The 18707-nt window shown below is 41.0% G+C and overlaps 1 protein-coding gene across 3 annotated transcripts in view; it reads right to left on the bottom strand.

Annotated features, from left to right (window-relative positions):
• Positions 1-9615: 9615 nt before the first annotated feature.
• The window catches only part of adgrv1 (adhesion G protein-coupled receptor V1), a 149772-nt gene continuing 140680 nt past the window's right edge, over positions 9616-18707 (bottom strand). For all 3 annotated transcript variants that reach the window (XM_084947172.1, XM_084947173.1, XM_084947174.1), the window contains 3 exons: positions 15567-15752; positions 13645-13822; positions 9616-10057 (listed from right to left, as the gene is read on the bottom strand). In XM_084947172.1, coding sequence (XP_084803298.1) covers positions 9939-10057; positions 13645-13822; positions 15567-15752 — 483 coding nt within the window. In that variant the 3' untranslated portion in view covers positions 9616-9938. The remainder of the gene's footprint in view (positions 10058-13644; positions 13823-15566; positions 15753-18707) is intronic.

Here is an 18707-nt window from a genome sequence, read left to right as displayed (position 1 = left end):
ACGTGCGTCATCATAAGAATGAGTGCATCCAAATTGTCCTCTAGCAACACTTTTGGCTGTGTCCAAATTACAATTTGATGAAAGCCACAAAGGATATCAATCATAACAAAGTGTGAGTTGATGAAATGTTAATGGGGTTTGAGCTGGCTCTATAATAACAAGGAACAGATCGGTGTCACAGAACAGATAAATGACCTACAAGAAGTCATGATTATTAAACTTTTCCCCTCCCTGTTGCTGCTGTTGCACATACATATTTATGCAGTGCCCTTTCTCCCTTACAGAGAAAGAAAAGCGTTGCATACCTGTCCTTCAGAGATTCAGCAGCAGCAGCAGGCAGAAAACAACAAGTAAGGCTCTCATTCTAGTTATCATTTGAGATGATGTGAAATGATTGAGAGCTAAGCTAAATCTCCAGACAGAACCATGAGGAGATGAGGGAGGATGCGGCTAAACTAATTCCTATAACTTTCTGAGATCTGTCAAACTTATGGAAGCTACTTTTCTTGTTGTGATTTATTAAGGCGGCGTATTGTATCCCGGCAAAATCCCATGATCTCAGTGGGTGCTCCTGTTAAAATAAAGATAAATCTCTGAACCAGAAACCACCGCTAAGGCATGAGGGTCCAGAGCTGGGCTATGGCTCCATGGTTCAGCTGACAGACCTCAGCCAATAGCATAAAGGGAACAAACAGCACTTACTTTTTTTTTTTTTAGCCAGGCTGCCTCCTTCTTAAACATGTGGTTGCACACACACACACACACACACACACACACACACACACACACACACACACACACACACACACACACACACACACTGTTGTTCTTTCACGGCACAAATTAACCCCTGTGGATGGTGTGATAAGTCAGCATCGCTAACTCTTTTTTTCTTGTTTTGTTTTGTAGGGTTGCCTCAGAAGTGTGAAGTTAGATATTAGATTTCTTAAAGAAAAAAAAATTGCTTCTCTGTGCTCTAACTTTTTCTTCCTATAAGAGAGAGACACACACACACACTACACACACACTCACACAAGAGTCACTTTAGGACAAGAGCAGCCTGGTCTGGTCTGCACCAGTTCCATGACTCATTTAATCCTTTGGAGCGACTGCCCAGTGAAGAAAAAAAAAAACAGGGAAAACTAAAAGGTCTCTCTCATTTCATCTGAGTCAGTTTTTGGCAACTGAATGAGCGGAGCTGCAGTAGTCATTGCTGCAGAGAGCTTCGTTTATCATGACTGTGAACTGAGCAGACAGGCAGGAATGTGTAGCACATAAGTCTGACCTCTGATCAGGTCCCTCTCTGCTTGGCCCGTCCTGGTACCCGCGCCTGAGCGATGAGAATATCTGATACGGATCATTTATGAGGCGAGTCGTATTGTGTTGCTGTCCAACTTTTAAAACGCCCCGACACTGTAGCCACAATCTTCACAAACCTATTTCTGTATATGTTGTGGGAGTGCAACTGGGCCAGTGCAACATGAGAAAAGGTTATGCAACAGTCTACTAGTTCAAGAGTTAAGCGTCAGGTGAACTAAACACTCACTTCGCTTGCACAGTTCGTTTGCTGACTTGTCTTATCATAGGAATGACTTGAAAGTTGCTTCTGTTCTCAGCTACGGTCAGTGAAAATCAGTGAGGTGTGTAAGTGGATGGTTGTTAGCGCTGTCACCTCACAGAAAGAAGGCTCTGGGCTTGGATCCACAGGCTGGCCGGGGCCTTTCTGTGTCGGGTTTGATTGTTCTTGAAGTTTTCTCTGGGCGCTCTGGCCTCCTCCCTTGTACATTTGCATGTTAGGTGTAAACTGGCCGTAGGTGTGAGTGTGAATGGTTGTCTGTCTCTTTGGGTTAAATCTGGGGTAGACTGTTGACCTGTCCATGGTGGACCGGATCTCTTGCCCTGTGACAGGAGGGGTAGGCTGCAACCCCACTGTTATCCTAAGTGGAAGAAAATTGCTTGATGGATGGCCGCTGTAAGCAGACTGGGTGAAACTAACTGGGACTGCATATAAACGCCTGCAGCAACTGAGCAAAAGATTAATGAGACATACATAAGCTGATAAAGGGACTGAGCTGCTGAGGTAGTAAATGATTATTAAGAGACCAGCACCTTCATCTTGTAACCATGACGATATGACAATATTTAGCTTACTGCTTACACAAACAGGAAGCGAATGAGTCGGGGGGATGCGAATCAGAATAGTTCCGGTGGCAACAGTCTAACCAGCGGCACCAGCACCTGTTATTTTCTCATTTCATCGTTTTTCTACAGTTTATATAATAAGAAAAATTTACACGCAAAAAAAGAAGAACAAGATAGAAAGAAGAAAAACACATTTCTGATTAATTGTCTGCACAACAAACTGGCATCCTACCAAAATGACACTTTGCATGAAGTTCTCTCTGTTGTTCTCAGTGCCTGCCAGCATGAAACAACAGGTGGGTGACTGCAAAAATGGTGACCCCCAAAGCATGCGGCATATAAAAAGATCGTCTTAACACGGAGCAAAACTTCCTGGTAAAGATGTTCGTGGTACCAGTCAAATATGTAACACCCACGTGACAGAGTTTGTGCTGGTTGAGCTAGAGGACAGATCTTGAACTGAGAGTGTGTCGCTGAGCGCGAGTGACAGAAACAGAGGGACATACGGGCTGAATGGGAATATTAAAAAATTTAACTTCTGTTCTGATTATGCAATTCCCTTTTATAACACTAACTCCGTTGTGTAACTCGGTCAGTCGGCTTCCACCTCAATAAACCCTCGCGTCTTGCCCCGGCCGCCGTGAATCTGACATTTCACCACTGACGGGCAACAACAAACAATATTGTTCTTGTGTGCAGTCAGAGCGTAACTGGGCTGGAGCAGCAACATGGCATGATACAGAACAGCCGGATCAAACCAGCTGAGTCTGGCTGGACACACACAGAGTTACACTGTGCCTGTCTCTCTGATGTGTGACTTCCGTTGGTTTCTAAAGGTCATTTGTCTCACACTCGGGTCACCACTAGTTTCCCTTGATGTCCCTTCATTCCAGCAGCTTTCTCTGTGCTTCTTCTCTGCTTTTCACGCAGTCTCCATCCTCTTACAGTCTAATATCAGTCAGGCGTGCCAACCTGGAAGCCCAAATTTCCCCTTATTGTATCTAGAATGTGATATTTATAGAGCGCTCACACGCTCACCGCTGAGGTCAGAAAATGCTCTTCCACCCTAGGCAAACTAGAATTGCTCGTTTCGGTGGAAAGGCCGTTTATCCTGATTACGTCTCGACTGCCCTGGGATGAAATTAAAAACGTAGGTGGCATCATGTGTACTTTTTCACTCCTTTGCTTCTGAAACGAGAAAAGTTGCCAACCTTATCATGTTTCTAGGCCAAAACTACAGCCAATCAGAGAGCCTCATGTGGAAGGTTTGTGCTAGTCTGGATCAAATGGAGGACTTTAATGAGCACTCGGTTTGTGAAAATGTGAGCACAGTGGCCCTGATATACTGTGAGTATGAGAGGAGTTACGAGAGTCAATGTGCTGACTTTTATATGGATGTCAACATGGATAAAAACATGCCTACGCACCCAGATCCCAGATATCGTGGCAGCCAAACAGCACAGTGAGAACAAGAGTGACATGATATGAGAGTCCAGTTGGCTGTATAAAGGCTCTGCCTTTACAACCCCTTGATGGACACGATACCATGGACACTGTTAATAATAGCTATACAATAAAAAGTGATCAGAAACAGAAGCTGTGAAGTCTCCCTCGCTCTGAGCCGCACAGCTTCTTTCAATCCGCCTGCTGTGGGAGTTTGCGGACGGGAGGTGTCGAGCCACGTCTCCTCTTTTGGCCGTTATTTTTCGGACTCCCTTAAAATACCACTTGCATTGAGCTGCTCACCAAACTAAGGATGGTTGAAGAATTTTCCAAAAAGAATGATCGTACCTTTGCTTCTTCTATTTTTGAAGGGTTTTTTTTTCTTTCTTGGTTTGGATTGTTACAAAACTGCCAGCCATATAACAGGAAGCATACTGTGTCAATAATGTAAAAAAATTACTTCAGATGTTTTCTTGTGGGTTGAGATATATCAGTAAGCTTGTACTTATCTGTATGTACAATTTGACTTACCTGACACCAGTTCCCTGGGCGCTTCCCATACATGCCAAATTGGAGCCAAAACTTTAAAGAATCACAAACAGACTGCTTGGTATGGTCGAGACGTGCTAGATTAATTTATTATCAGTCAAATACAGTTCTTGTCAGCCTTTTAGCTTGTTAGCTCATTGATTTTACTCCTGATTCCTTCTCCCTGCTGGCTTTTAAGATACTCACTGCAGAATTTTGGTGAAGCAATTACACAACTTTTAGGTACAGTTAGAGTTATCCATCCATCACTATTATGTCAGCAAACCGAGTAAAGCATTTCATAATGTTTCATTACAAGTTTCATGTATCCAAGATCTTAATGTTGTGTCTAGAAGATAAAGATTGATAGTGATTTTGTTGCCATATCTTCTGATGTTGATGTGGGCTGTGCTCCGTGGCTTGCTAATATTTGAAATGATTGAATACTCTAAGTTTTTTTTAAAAAAAATCCTTCGAAACTAACCTACAAAACATTGCCACTGAATCCTTTTATTATAATGTACTGCAAATCTTATATAAAGGCAATCTATTTACTTCAAGACTCGGCTGGAGAAGGTCAAAGTCTTCATCCAGGCGGCCAAGAATAAACACATACTCAAAGTTTTCAATCTCTGTGACACTGCTGGCACGGATGAGGCCACCGGATATCCTCCAGGAGCGGTTGATGATGTCAGAAACACCAGCGCCATGGTGTTGAGTGCCATGTAATTGACAGTACATGACAAGATGGTTTAAGTCACTTCGGCTTGTTGATGAACAGAAAGAGAATCATGTTCTGATCTCATTAAGGAAAAGGTCATTATTTTCCATCCTGCACGCGTGCACGCATCCATGCGAATTGAAGCAAGTGCTTGTTTGACTCCTATCCTCATTGAGCTCATTGTCCGTTTCCTCCCACGGACACGTGCTGAGATGGATAGATAGTTTAAACATATGCAAACACGAGTGCTACAAGATCAGCGTGTCCTCGAGAGACATGTTTACGTTCAGCCTTGTGTGACTAACCGTGTGTCTTCTCTCCTTAAATGCAACTTTCTGTCGATGAGAAACTTCCGCTGACTCTGTTCTCTCCCTGTTTATCCTCTGTGGTGTGTTTCAGGGAAGGCTGACGGGAGCATGGGGAATGTGGTGGGAGAACAAGCCCCATGTGCGTAATACACAGATTCACACATCATTACTAACAGCATAAATCATCTGCAGCTGAACTCGTCTGGATTTTGAGGTTAGCGATGCAGGCAGTTGTGCTGGCTCTGCGTCTTTTCTGCCGAAAACTGAAAAAAGGGTCTGAGTTGAATCTTTTAGATCCTCTTATTATGAAGAGAAAACTTATGTTAACCCATCTGCTTCTTAACTTGATCCCATGTTGACTGCCTCACCTCTATAATCAACTTCCACAACTTTCAAATTACCTCTAAGCGAGTTATTGATTATCCAACAGACATCACTGTTGATCGAATCACACCTAAGACATAATATCTTAGGGATGCTTACAGCGATTAGATGTAATCTGACACTTTAAGACTTTCAGTGCACAGTTGTAGTAGACACTTTAATTACCCTGTGGAATATGAGTTTTCCCTGCAGGAACCTTAAATAATGACACAGCAGGTCATTTTAAGGGTAAAACCGGTGGCACAGGTCAACTTTGTGTGTTTTTTACTCCTCCGCTGACTTCTCCTTTCACTCTCCCCACACTGTATTGTCTGGCTGCACTGATTTAAGCAACTGAGAATCTACTGTGAGGCTTTACTGTATGGGTGGGACTGGGTCATTATCCTATTGAAGTCTGATCTCAGGTATTGCATGTAACAGTAAAATGTCAGACTCGATTATTCTCACCTGAACACCATACTTGTTCAGAGACCACAAAAGTGAGGAAACACGTGATGATGTTGACGTTTATCGTGTAGAGAAAAGAACAAAGAAAAGAGGTTAAAAACTGAAAGATCATGTTTCTGTTATCCCTAAGGACCGTTGCCATAACAAATGTTCGTCATTCAGAGCATATAAATACACACCACGCCATGTCCTATTGTCTGGTGATATAACTGTCTTTTCTTCAGAAGGATATTGTGATATAGACTGTAGACAAAGGATGAACACACTCACTCTGATGTCACTCACTGGTTTGTGGAGTTGCATTTACGCAGCTTCATGAAGTCACCATCAATTTTTTTTTTTTTACACACAGAATTGACCATATTTAGAGGATGGGGTGGTTAGCAGGTAAAGCTCACAAGCCTGTTTAGCGAGGTGGATCCATACACTGCATCACATAGACACGTATGCCTGCTGATTAGCACTAACAAATTCAAGAATTTCACTCACTATTACTGGGTTACAGATAAGTGTGCCAAGAATATCTCCCCGACACTGTTGGCAGGAGGGATCCTTGTTTTCACGTTGTGTGTACCAAATTCTGATCGTACCTGAATGCTGTATCAGAAATTGAGAAGCATATAAAACATTGTAATTCATACTAAAGTTGAATTAACTATCAATTTACCATTTAATAAAGTTGATTACAAAGCATCATCCAAAACTTCCTCAATTCCTCACGTACAAGGTCTCGAATAATGAGACAACATCTTATCTCAAAGCTCTCATAGTACCATATCAGCCCAATAGAGCTCTTTGCTGTCAGAGTGCTGGCTTGCCTGTGGTTCCTACAGTATTTAAAAGTAGAATGGGAGGCAGAGCCTTCAGGTTTCAGGTCCTGCTTCAGTGGAACCAGCTCCCAGTTTGGATTCAGGAGACAGACACCTTCTCTACTCTTAAGATTAGGCTTAAAACTTTCCTTTTTACTCTATGTGTTTATACACCTCTCTGCAACTCTGGCTTTCTTCCACAGTGTGTCTTTAGCCCTGTCTCCCTCCCATCAGGCCCAATGAAATGGCGCCTTTCCCTGAGGCTGGTTGTGCCAGAGGTTTCTGCCAGTTAACAGGGAGTTTCTCCTTCCCACTGTCGCCAAGTGTTTGCTTATAGGGCGTTGTCTGATTGTTGGGGTCTTCTTTTTAATTTTGTGCATTATTGTAGGGTCTTTACCTTGCAATATAAAGCACCTTGAAGTGAATGTTGTTGTGATTTAGCATTAAATACACAAAACTTAATTTGAATCTGCATTAACTGTATTAAAAATACAATAGGAACCAATAGGTGCCAACACCAAAAACATTGCCAATAGGTCCAGTTCAGTGACACATTAGCTGCCTGCTTCTTCCACCTGTCACTTTAAGTGGTCACACTGTTTAAACTTTAAGCCCTGGGTGAGTTATACAGTTGCATACCCCTGTACAGTTCTGCTGAAGATTTATAAACCATTTTTCCCTCTGCTATGCTGTAAACATGTTTATTGCATCTATATGTTATATTAACATGGGAATTTGCCAACAGACTCGCTTTCAGAGGAAGCCTCATGTGGCCATGTGTGGAATTGCAATTTTCTGCTGCCAGTGGCTTCTTTTTCCAGTGCAGGAAATTACCGATTGGTACCATGAAAGGCAGTTTTCTCCAGTTGTGACAGACCTTCCTTTGAGGATGCAGTGACTCACTGAGAGCTAAAGTCCCGATTCACCACTGGGGCATACATAGAGACAGCCTGCAAGCGATCTGTGAATCAGCTGTTGCCTAGTTATCTGCTATCTAAAGACCAGAGGCTCAGGGGTGAGAAGAGACCAAGGACTCCAACATAAACATGTTTGTCTGCAGTCTGGCTGGTGGGTTGGGACATCATGCTGTCTGCTGTGGCTGTTTAATTACTTCCCACCCCCCAGTTAAGCTCTGCTCATCTAATCTCAGACTCTGTGAAGCAGGCTTCTGGCAGCAAACTTATTACTTTTTATGGGGCACCAAATCAGCGCCTTACGAATCTGAAAATGTCTTGAGACATCCTGTGCTCAGGAACAAGCAACTCCACACTAACACATTTAATCAGCCTGAGCCTGAGCTACGGTTTTATGTCTAAAATCAGCACATGTAATCATATATTTAAAAATACTACAAAATATGCTATGTGCACTGGGACTGGAGTTACATCAATTAGTATTTGTTGTAGCCTCCATAGCCCTAACATGCTCTTTCATGTTTTGCTCACACTCCACCTCTCCAAGTATCACGAAATGTGGTAATCTTTGCATCTCTCTTGATGTTGCTAACAGGCAAACAATGCAGCTTACATAATGGAAATATGTCATGTCAAATGTAAGCCAGGCAGCAATAATGCATGAATGAGTTGCATGTTAGACGCTTCCCTTAGAAGGGGGGGAAACAATAAAACAGGCTGAAGGAAATGTAGATGACAATTAAAAGTTAACGGCACTATTACAGACTCAGCTGCTGCGGGAGAAAGCGATCCCCCAGAGCCGTTGCCATTAAACTGCAGAGTACCATCTTGTTAAATGAAGCAATGACTTTTTTGCTCATTACAACGTGTTCCTTCAAATCCCACGAGTAAAGCCTCTCACTAATGTGAGAGGATCAATCTAAAGCACACGCCATGGGAAGAAAAGCAAAAAACTGAAAAAGCAATCAATAATAAAAATATTGTCTTTCAAGTGAAAACGTCTGAGAAAACTTTTCCACCCATCATTATTGGAAACATTTGTTCAATTCTTCTCCCTCTGGGTCAAAATGCCACGGGGTTTCCAGCCATGCCATCTCGCTCCAACAAGGAAAGCTGTACCAGCAGATATCCTTTATAGATACCACAGTCGCTTCCTGAATAAGGTAAACTATTTCATCAACACCAAGCTATCGGTTACTGTCAGGGTGGGACTTTATCTGGGAAGCTCATTAAGGTCAAAAGATGCAGACTTCTTATTGCTGAAGCTCTCCTCTTATCAGCTGGGATCATGGCCACAATCAAGCTCCACCCATCCTGGAAGTTGTAATGAAGAAGGTGGATTGATGATTGTCACATTGTTCAAAATCCAAGCGTGTCTGCTGTCTCTTCTTTGTTTCCTCTTGCGAATCTCACACTTGTGCACTCCTATTTTGCAGTAACAGTAACAGTCTCTTGTGCTGCCAACTTCCAAGAATTTAAACGTTGGGCTGATGAAGGACAAAAAAAGATTAAAAGGCAGAGCGAAGGTCAGGTAGATGACGGTTTCCAAGAAGTTGCCTGAATGTGGAGTATGTCTTTGTAGATTTACACTCACTGACTCTTTAGGGAGTATAGTTCGCACATTAGATTCAAATGTGACTGAACAGCTTGCATAGCTCAACCGTTACGGTACTGTGGATATTTGCTGCTTCATATTTTCACACACTCATTCTTCACTCAGTGCAGATACAAGCAGATCTCCCGAAGGTGTGGGATGAGTTTGTGAAATTCCTGCAGGGAGTTACATAATGACACAAATCCTTCCTTGTGAGAATGTGACCCCTGGGACCCCATAGTGAAAGACCTGCTCACTGGTAGCAAGCTGTCTCTTAGTGTTAAGTTATGAGACGTAAAAATGAAATCAGAACATGCAAATACAATTCATGTGGTACATTATTTATTAACAAAGTTACACAATCTACATTCTCTATCGTTGCCTAGGTCTCTACAGAAAAACAAAACAAAACAAAATATACATTCAGAAACCAAGAGCGTTTAAAAAATAAATTTAGTAAAACCTTTATTCGTATTTGTGAACACATGTACAGTAAAAATCCCATACAGTATCAAACATCTATATGAAAACCATCTATTCAAAAACTGTTTTAGTGCAAAGGATTTTACAATATAAAAATACTGTCTTGTAATCTTTATTTGTGATATGAAAAACAGAGGGACGTGGGATCTGTGTGAGGTGTGAAGGTTAGAGGTGTGTGTCGGCGATGGGGATACGCCGAAGCTCAACTATCTGGGAGTTGGTTACGCTCCCTCCGTCGTGGCTTCCTGGTATGGACTCGTTATCGCTGACATTAAGGCCAGTCCCTAAAAAGAAACAAAAACATTGCATTTTTATCAAAAATATGATACGTTGTATTTTTTTATGCATTCTATTCTGCAGTATATTCACGTGCATTTTTCTTCTTATAGCGCTTAGTAAGTTGGACCACCTAATACCCACTGTAATCGGTCCTTATAGCGCAAATGATCTATTTTGCTCTATTATGAAATCATCCCTGCATGTCATGAACTCTGGGATATCAAGTCTGATCAGTCACGGTAATGAGACGTGAAGGGAACAGGCTAACAGGCTTGGACTGGAAGCAGGTAGAGAAACAAAATAATTCATTATATGTTAATGGCTAAACCACGTAACTGCATGTTGGTAAAACATAATCAAAAATATGTTAAACACATGCTTTTTAAAAATGCAAAACTGGACTTGTTTTTTTATAAACGCTTGGGCTGCTACAGATTTTATCTGAATAAAAAACGTCATCAGACTTGTTCTTTTGTGCTTTGGTGACTTCTGGATGCTTTCAGCTTGACATACTTGAGAAGAGTTGGATAATGAGCGCCAATGTTGCTGGATTTGCACTGAAACTCACCCAGCGATGATTGCAAAATAAGATCCTTCAAACCTCCATCCTATGCCGTGTTAATGATCAGCTCTAAGTTGTGCAAAACAGCACCGGGCGCAGGTGCCGAGATAAGAGCGTGCACCTCGATACGTGCTTAATGGTTCACGATCAAACAAAGTGCGAAGACCCAGATTACTGCAATACTTGCTGACCCCTGTCAGCTGGTACCCTATTATGTAATTATAATAAGAAAATTATCTTTACTGCTGACTGAGTGCTTGAGATTAGCCCAGGTTATAAGTTCAGCACGGCTGGTACGAGCAAAGAGAAGGTCAGGGAAAGTATGAAATGAAAGAGTGTCCTTTGTGACTGGTGGAGCAAAAAATGATAATTTAATGACAGAGTTGAGATGTAAACAGATAACATCAGCGCAGTATCGAGTTTCACGAAAACATCTTTTAACAGAAGTTTCAGATTTACGCTTCATTTTGCACACAGCAAAGATCAACTACAGGAACTTTTATTTACCTTTATTTTCTTGAGGCCATGCCAAAGATCTGGATAGAGCCAAACACTTTGACTTAATTAAACCTTGCAAACTTCCCTCCTTACCACACTGAATAATATGACAGATTACTTCATAGCGCTGAGTTTGCTGTGGGGACCAATAAATTCCCTGGCATGTCTCTTGCATCCCGGAGGTTATTCAAAGTCAAACATCACAACAAATCAGGACAGCAGGTACTCTTCGAGAAACAGAGAGAGTGAAATGGAGTGACACAGACACAGTGGCTCTGCTTCACCCTGTCACCACAAACAACAAGATGATAAGAACCTCTCTCTCTGTCTAAGTTTTTAACTTTCACATAAATGCATTTATCAACATGCCTGCAGTTAATTTGACTCTCCACAGCTACAAGTTTTGCTTTTAAGGGGTTTCTTCAGTATAGTGGAGCCTGGTGTGGTTTTCGAGACTGAAAAGTCAGGTATTGTGGGACCCAAACGGAACAACCTTTCTCACAAAGTCAGATAAAACTGCAGGACTGTAGCTTGCAATGCCGTGAAAGCTGCCAAAAGCCTGGCTTGTTGAAGAACTGTTAATGATTACTGTACTTCCTCTGAAAACTATTTCTCTTTCCCTGAACCCCAAGAGATTACCTGTGAAATTCAGTGTGACCTGCCACAGTTCCATTAACTTTGGAGTCTTATCAGGTTGGTCTATCTCGACTATGTATTTCTTATCCCTTCCAGAGTAATCGCGATTTAGAGGACCAGCCACTTATTCTTTCCATGACGTGACACCAAAGCTGTGAGAGATATTCTTGCTGCTGCAATAGTTAGCTGCTCATCAAGAGTCCTCGTTATAGGTTGGGAATAACAATGACTGACGATGAGCTGAAACTGCTACGACACTGAAACAGTAGGTTTTTTACCCGTTAAATGGGTAACATTAACCTAGTTTGCTGACATATTGGCATCCCATTTTGTAATGTCTTTTATATTACTGAGATTTAACACTAGCAGCTGACTGCATGATGTACCACAAACTAAATTATTTCTCAGGTAAGACTTACAAAAGCATCTAATACAATATTAACTATACAAATACACTTTTGTATGTTTCAGGCACGACTTTCAGACTGTCTGCAGTGGATGACCTTGATTTCAGACGTGTGGAAACGGCTCATTCGGACACTGTGAAGCAAAGTCTCAATGATTTGAATAGTGTCTGTGTGTTTACATGAGCTGGTTGTGTATTGATGAGCAGGCTAGGCCCTCGGTTCATTAAAAATGGATGGCAATAGAGGAAAAATGACAGCTGAGAGACTTAAGGTCAACAAATGAATGACAAAGCAGAAGTGATACTGCTGGATTAATGGATGCATTAGGCACTGTTAGATGCTTTATGTATGTACAGGGTATAATAATCACAAACACATGCACACACATATACACACAGACACTCAAACACACCACACACACTGTGGCATTTAATCACAGGCTGATTTTTATCATCTCTTGTTCTCTGTTATCGTTCAATCTAAATTTTAGGAAGTCATAACATCTTTTTCTGCTTTTAGGCTACGGGGAAAGAAATGGGAAAGAAATGGTTGGCTACTGTTGCACAACCAAAATTACAGCGACTGTGTGCAATCAACTTCTGATCTCTATGCTTTTGAAATGGTTGTTTCAAAGATGTGGACCAGGTCTGAGTATGCTTGCAGTCAGACGCCATCTCCAAACTGACTTTGATGCATCAAGATGGTGATAAAACAGGGATATAATGGCAATAAGGTGGAGTCAGACTGCTATCAGTTTTAGACTAAACTGGGTCAATCTGTTTTTGAAAAAAACAAAACAAAACAATTTTAACTGTGATCATTCTTAAATCTGCTGCTGTCTACATCAGAAATGCAATGCTGAACCGGGCCCAGGGATGGACTTAGGCAGAATCTACGCATCAGGTGTGACTCTGTCAGCCACAGACTGGACCAAATGTAAACGGATGGTAATTTATAATTTATAAACTTATAAACACATAGATGTAAGCAACTGCAGGTTGGGGGTGCTGCATGCTTGGCCTCTGGCAAACCAGTTGCTAGAGCTACCTGCAAGCACTCCCGGACATCAAAAAACTGGATCCAATCACTCCCCAGCCGTTAATTTTATCCTGGTCACACAGAGGCTGTTGTCCTGTTTTTACTGTAGTCTGACTGAGACCTACCACAACTGGTGAAATTGGATTTATTTCTCAAGCATACTGTGTTTGTCCTTTTATATCAAAATATTTAGTGCAGCAAAAATACGCCCTGCACAGTGGTCACCTTTGGCACAGTTATGCATTTTTTGTTTTTATAGAAAGTCCCTCCACAAATTTGTTGACAGTGTTTTACACACTGAGCTGGAGCAAAAGTTTCTGACAAACCCAGCATGCTTAAGGTGAGGTCTGAAAACAGCTGATACCCAAAGGAATATTCAGTATCAAATCGCGTTTCTGACACTTGCTTCCTGTGTAATCTGTTGAAAGGTATGTAGTATAGTTCTCCTCACCTGTTTTTAAGGCAAATATGAGGTCGTCAAACTCCTGTGAATCCTCATCTGCAGTGACCAGGTTGGTGTTGATGAAGCCTCCCTCGGTGGTGTACGTCTCCATCACAGGACTGGGCTTAAACACACTGCTGGGCTGAATGCTAGGCCGCAGTGACGTTCGCTCCCAGTCTGCTGAAACCTGATAGATAAATGTGTATTTAAACAGACAAGCCCAAAAATCACCAAATATAACATAGAGTCCAAATAAGTTGGGATGCTGTGAAAAAAAAAAAAAGTTTGATATGGTTTCCGTAGTGTTTTGTGAATAAAATATGGGTTTATGAAAGTTTATGAGCTGTAAAAAAACATGAATCTTTAACGTAACAAACACACAAAAAAAAAAACAGGATAAACTGAGGTCAAACATATACTCGCATATGCAAACAGTAATCATGACTGTGATGAATTTGGGTTATGTAGAGTACATGGTGTCAAAGCACCCCAAAGAATTAAAGTCATCCCACAGGGTCAGAGTGGGTGCAAGGGGTGAAAGTGAGGTCAGTGTTGAGTTTCTTACTGAATCATACTAACGGCTATACAAATGGCATCTTGTCTGTATATATAGAGGGTTTTTTCAAGATGAATGTCCGTGCATTAACACAACAAATCACAGAAGTTACTAGAAAGAACAAAAGAAATGCAAAAGAGAGGAACCAGAAGATCTCTCTTTTATTTTGACCTCAAGAACCAGATTATTCCATTATCTCATCGTGTTTTCCGTTGTATTAATTCATTATGAATGTCTCATCTGTCCATGGACGTGCATAAACGTGGGTATGTGTTGTACAAGCTTCTCAGGCTTGCTGTTACCAGTACAGAGTGTACCGGTGAGGTGAATTAAGCACCACCAGGCACTTCAAATCTGTCACATCCACTTTGGAGGGCTGTAGTGATTAGATGTGGCCAATATGCTAGTCAGCACCTGCAATATGTGTTCTTATACTTGTTACCTACTTTTTTTCCTTTTCTAATTTCCTTTCAAGCGGTCCATTTCTCTCACACACACACACAAAATCCAGAATCTACCCCTAGTGCTGCTTTTCTCAGGGGTCTCTAACTGCACCTTTCTTTCTTGGGCTGTAACCAAATCTTTAAGAGGCGAGAGTGTGCTCTCATGAATAAAACAAGATTACTGGATTCCTACGTGTGGAGAGAGAGATCGAGAGAGAGAAAGGGAGGGTGGATTTCCCAGGGGAAAAGAAGCCCCCCCCCCACAACACTGACCCGCCACCCTTGTTTTTTTTTTTCTCTGTCCTTCCCTCACACCAGCTCAGTCCTTATAGGGTATTCTCCAGAGTACGACTGGCAGAATTAGTGTAGCAGTGTGTTTGCGTAAAGCATGTTTTCTGTGCTTGCAAGAAATGCGCAAGTCTAACAGAAGGGTCACAAAACGAGTTGATGTGGCTGTTAGTAGGAGAATCAGTCTGAAAAATCTAAGTGAATAAGTATGAATGTGCTAGAAATGTAAACTAGACAACGGAGAACGGGCAAAAGAGCCGTGGGAAACAAAGTTAAAGAAGAATAAGCAGAAATAAGTTTAGTCTTAAAAACTACATTTCACAGTAGTTTGACACAGAAGTTCCTCAAAACAAATGATTACTCTATCATGTAATCCGTGGTTGTCACTATGGTTTCTTCTCGTCATCACCACATCTGCCATTCAAATGCAAGATTTCTACACATTTCTGACAAACTCAACCACAAACTGTAATGGATGTGTGGTCAGAATGGGAGTTAAAGTCATCATCAGACCTCAACAGTCAGGATGGGGAGCAAAATATTTTCAAAAGAGATGCCTGAAATGGGGATTTCTTAATCAGTAAGTCAAATAAAAATGTGAAAAGTGTGTCAATGTGATGACAATGTAAGCTCTGTATGTGTACCTCTTCCATGGCACTGATGAGATTTTGAGTTGATTTGCTGATGTCGCCTCCCACAGGGGTGGGTCCCATTCCCTGGTACATAGAATCAGGCCCATCCTGTCCACTCATCTCAACTGTGTAACTTGCTTTAGTTGGCCAACACAGCTGGTTGTGCATGATGAAGTACACAGCAAACACATACAAGCCCTGTAGAGAAAGCAGTGGGAAAAAAATTTCAACATTAGGAATAAGTTATGGCTCTGCTCTTCAGTATGATTAATCTGTAATACTGCTGGCTCAATCAATCTGCAGTGGCAGGCTTGGGGGCCGGCTAAGGGTAAAAGAACCAAACGAACCAAAAAAGTGCGTCACAAATTCATTAGACCACCATAAAAGCAAAAAGACATAAATATTTTAGAAATCTGTCAAAAGATAAAAAATTATATAGCTATTCCTTAAACCCATTTTCCAAGAACACTCACAACATACTCATCAAACAAACCTAATTTTTCTATTCAAGAATGCAAGTAAATAACTGTACTTTTGGAGCTTAATTAAAAATAATAATGTGCTTTACTATTTTTTTCCAACTGTTTTTGGATTAAAGAGCTTGCACATAACTGGTGGATTAACCATTACAGAGACATAAAAAATGATTTCAGTAATTACCAGAACTGTTGATTTAGATCAGCTGTGGCTTAAACCTCACACTCAGTGGTAGTCTAATAGATTTACTAAGCACTGTACATATTACATAAACATATGTGATATTAAATAATACTATACTCATTATTATTTTTGTGCAGCGTGTTGCTGTTGCATTCCGAACTAAACTTCTTTCACTTCTTTCAGCATGATTACTGAAGCATCACTTCACCACTGGGGCAGTGACATCATTGGCATACTGGTATTTCTGCCTCCTCCACTTCTTCATCATTACCAAATCTGCTTGGTCAACAGCACCAGGATGCGAATTACCCCAAAACACCAGGCCGTCAAATACCACGAATCCAGCCCATATTTCACAACACCCATCATCGGGTGATGATGGCAGCCACAGACAGAGACGCAACGCACAAGAGCGCAAACCACAAGCGTGTGTGAATACAGGCCAACACAGATCTATTAAAGACGTTTACACATGGGGAGAGAAAGTAAGTTTTTGGACAACATGGAAGAAAATAATGAATACAGTAATAAAATATGTTTAGGCAAAACCTGACGGACTGATTGTTTCATTGATAAAACCAAATGTAAACACTTTGCTTTTTTGTGAAAATAAATATCAATCTGTCAGTGTGTATGTGTGTGTGTATTCAAATCCTTAAATCAAACTTTGTGACATGAGGTTTGTGTCTGTAATTAAGCTTCAACTTTCCTGGCAGAGCAATCAACGTTACTCATCTCGAGTTTATTGACAGAACGGGATTATAAGCAGCCTGGATGGCCACAGTAAACATTAATAGGAAGAGAGAAGGAACAGTAAATCAGAACTGTGTGTTTATGGGGGCACTATAAAACTGGAATATCCAGATTATGAGAAGGAAAGAAAGCCTGCTTATAAGCTCACTGGAGACCTTGCAGGTTAAAAACAGTGCAGTATACTCCGCTGTTTTCTGACACAGTGACTTAAACAGATTGGTGAATCGTACACTGTGTTCCCATAAATTAGTGTGCCTTGTAGGTAATTGTGCATGAATTGCAAAATGAGAGCTTTAAACCACGTCCTTTAGTAAATGGGACACTTCATGGCTAGGAGCTATGTTCAGGGATATGTAAAGTCATAATGATGTTATGACCTTATATTTGCATATATATATTTGGATTTTCTGCATATAGCTTGAAGAAGGTAATTAGTCTTCCTTTGTGTGTTCACATGTAACATGGAACAGAAAGCAGCCAGGTGTGTATTCATATATGGGTGTGTATGTCTCTATCCATGAGCATTTCTCCATTACAACAGCACTGTGGGTGATTAGCACAGATCATTAGCAAGCTCTGTGGCCTGAGGAACAGGCTTAACAGCCATAGGCAAGTTATGTAAGTGTTCCCTGATCGCTGAGTCCATGTCTTTGGAGATCGAAGGCAAAGTCCAAAAGAGGACACTAAGGACGGGAAGGTGTTGAGGGATGTGAAACGGACCGTGAGAAGGAGCATTTGATTGTGTTGGATACAAACCTGTTTAAAATCATTTGGGGTGCTGAGCAAAATGTACATATGAAAGCAATGATTTTCATGATTGAAATCATAATGATCCTGACATTTAAAAGAAGACAAAGACAACATGGACAACAACAACTCTTTAAATTGAAATATTTTCCCATTCTTAGGTGGAGGATTTAAGCTGCTCAACAGTTTGGTGCTCTCTTCACTGCAGTGTTGTTTCATAATGTGCCAGCTTTTTTTTCAATAGGTAACAGACCTGGACTGCAGGCAGGCTATTTTACAAAAGGGCCACGCTGTTGTAATACAAATGTAGTTTGGTGGTGTCTTGTTGAAAGAAAACAGTTGCTGGATGGTAGCGGACACTAAGAGTTCCTTCAGATACTGGTAACTTATTCATGCTAGGTGCACTAACACCCTCATGCTGGCTTTTGAAATGTGTGCTGATAACAAAGTTGATGGTCCCTTTGTGTTCATCCTGGAGGAAGTGCAGGCATTCACAAAAAGAATCTCACATCACTGCCATTTGTGCCATTTTTGGCCTTCTCCTTTGTGTACAGAGATACACAAAGGATCTTACATTTCAGAGATGACAAAATCCTCAAATTCTTTTTAATTTTATATTTAGAAAGTTTATTCTCAATTTTTCAAATTATTTGCAGGGTTTATTTAAGCTGTTTCTCTTTTATGGTCTGTTTCCTAACATTTTCAAAACATGTCGCCGGCATCAACCTTAAAATGAATCAAATCAAAAACAATAAAATCTCATAGTTTGACATGTTGCCTTTGTGCTACTTTAAATTAATTATGGTGTTTAAATAATTTGCAAAGTTTTGAGTACAATTTTACACAGCATTCTGTTTTGTGGGTTTTTAAGTGACAACAGCAACTAGCTAAAGAAATGTACTGCTTGTCAGGGATAAGACAAAGGGAAAGATGATAAAATTAGAAAACTGAGATAATTAAAAAATAGCTCTCGAGTTTTCTGACTTCTTTCAA

This window comes from Perissodus microlepis, chromosome 12 (genome assembly GCF_051167445.1).
Source record: "Perissodus microlepis isolate ML-2025 ecotype Zambia chromosome 12, ASM5116744v1, whole genome shotgun sequence".
NCBI classification, from domain to species: Eukaryota; Metazoa; Chordata; class Actinopteri; order Cichliformes; family Cichlidae; genus Perissodus; species Perissodus microlepis.
This window is presented reverse-complemented; position numbering and strand designations above follow the sequence as displayed.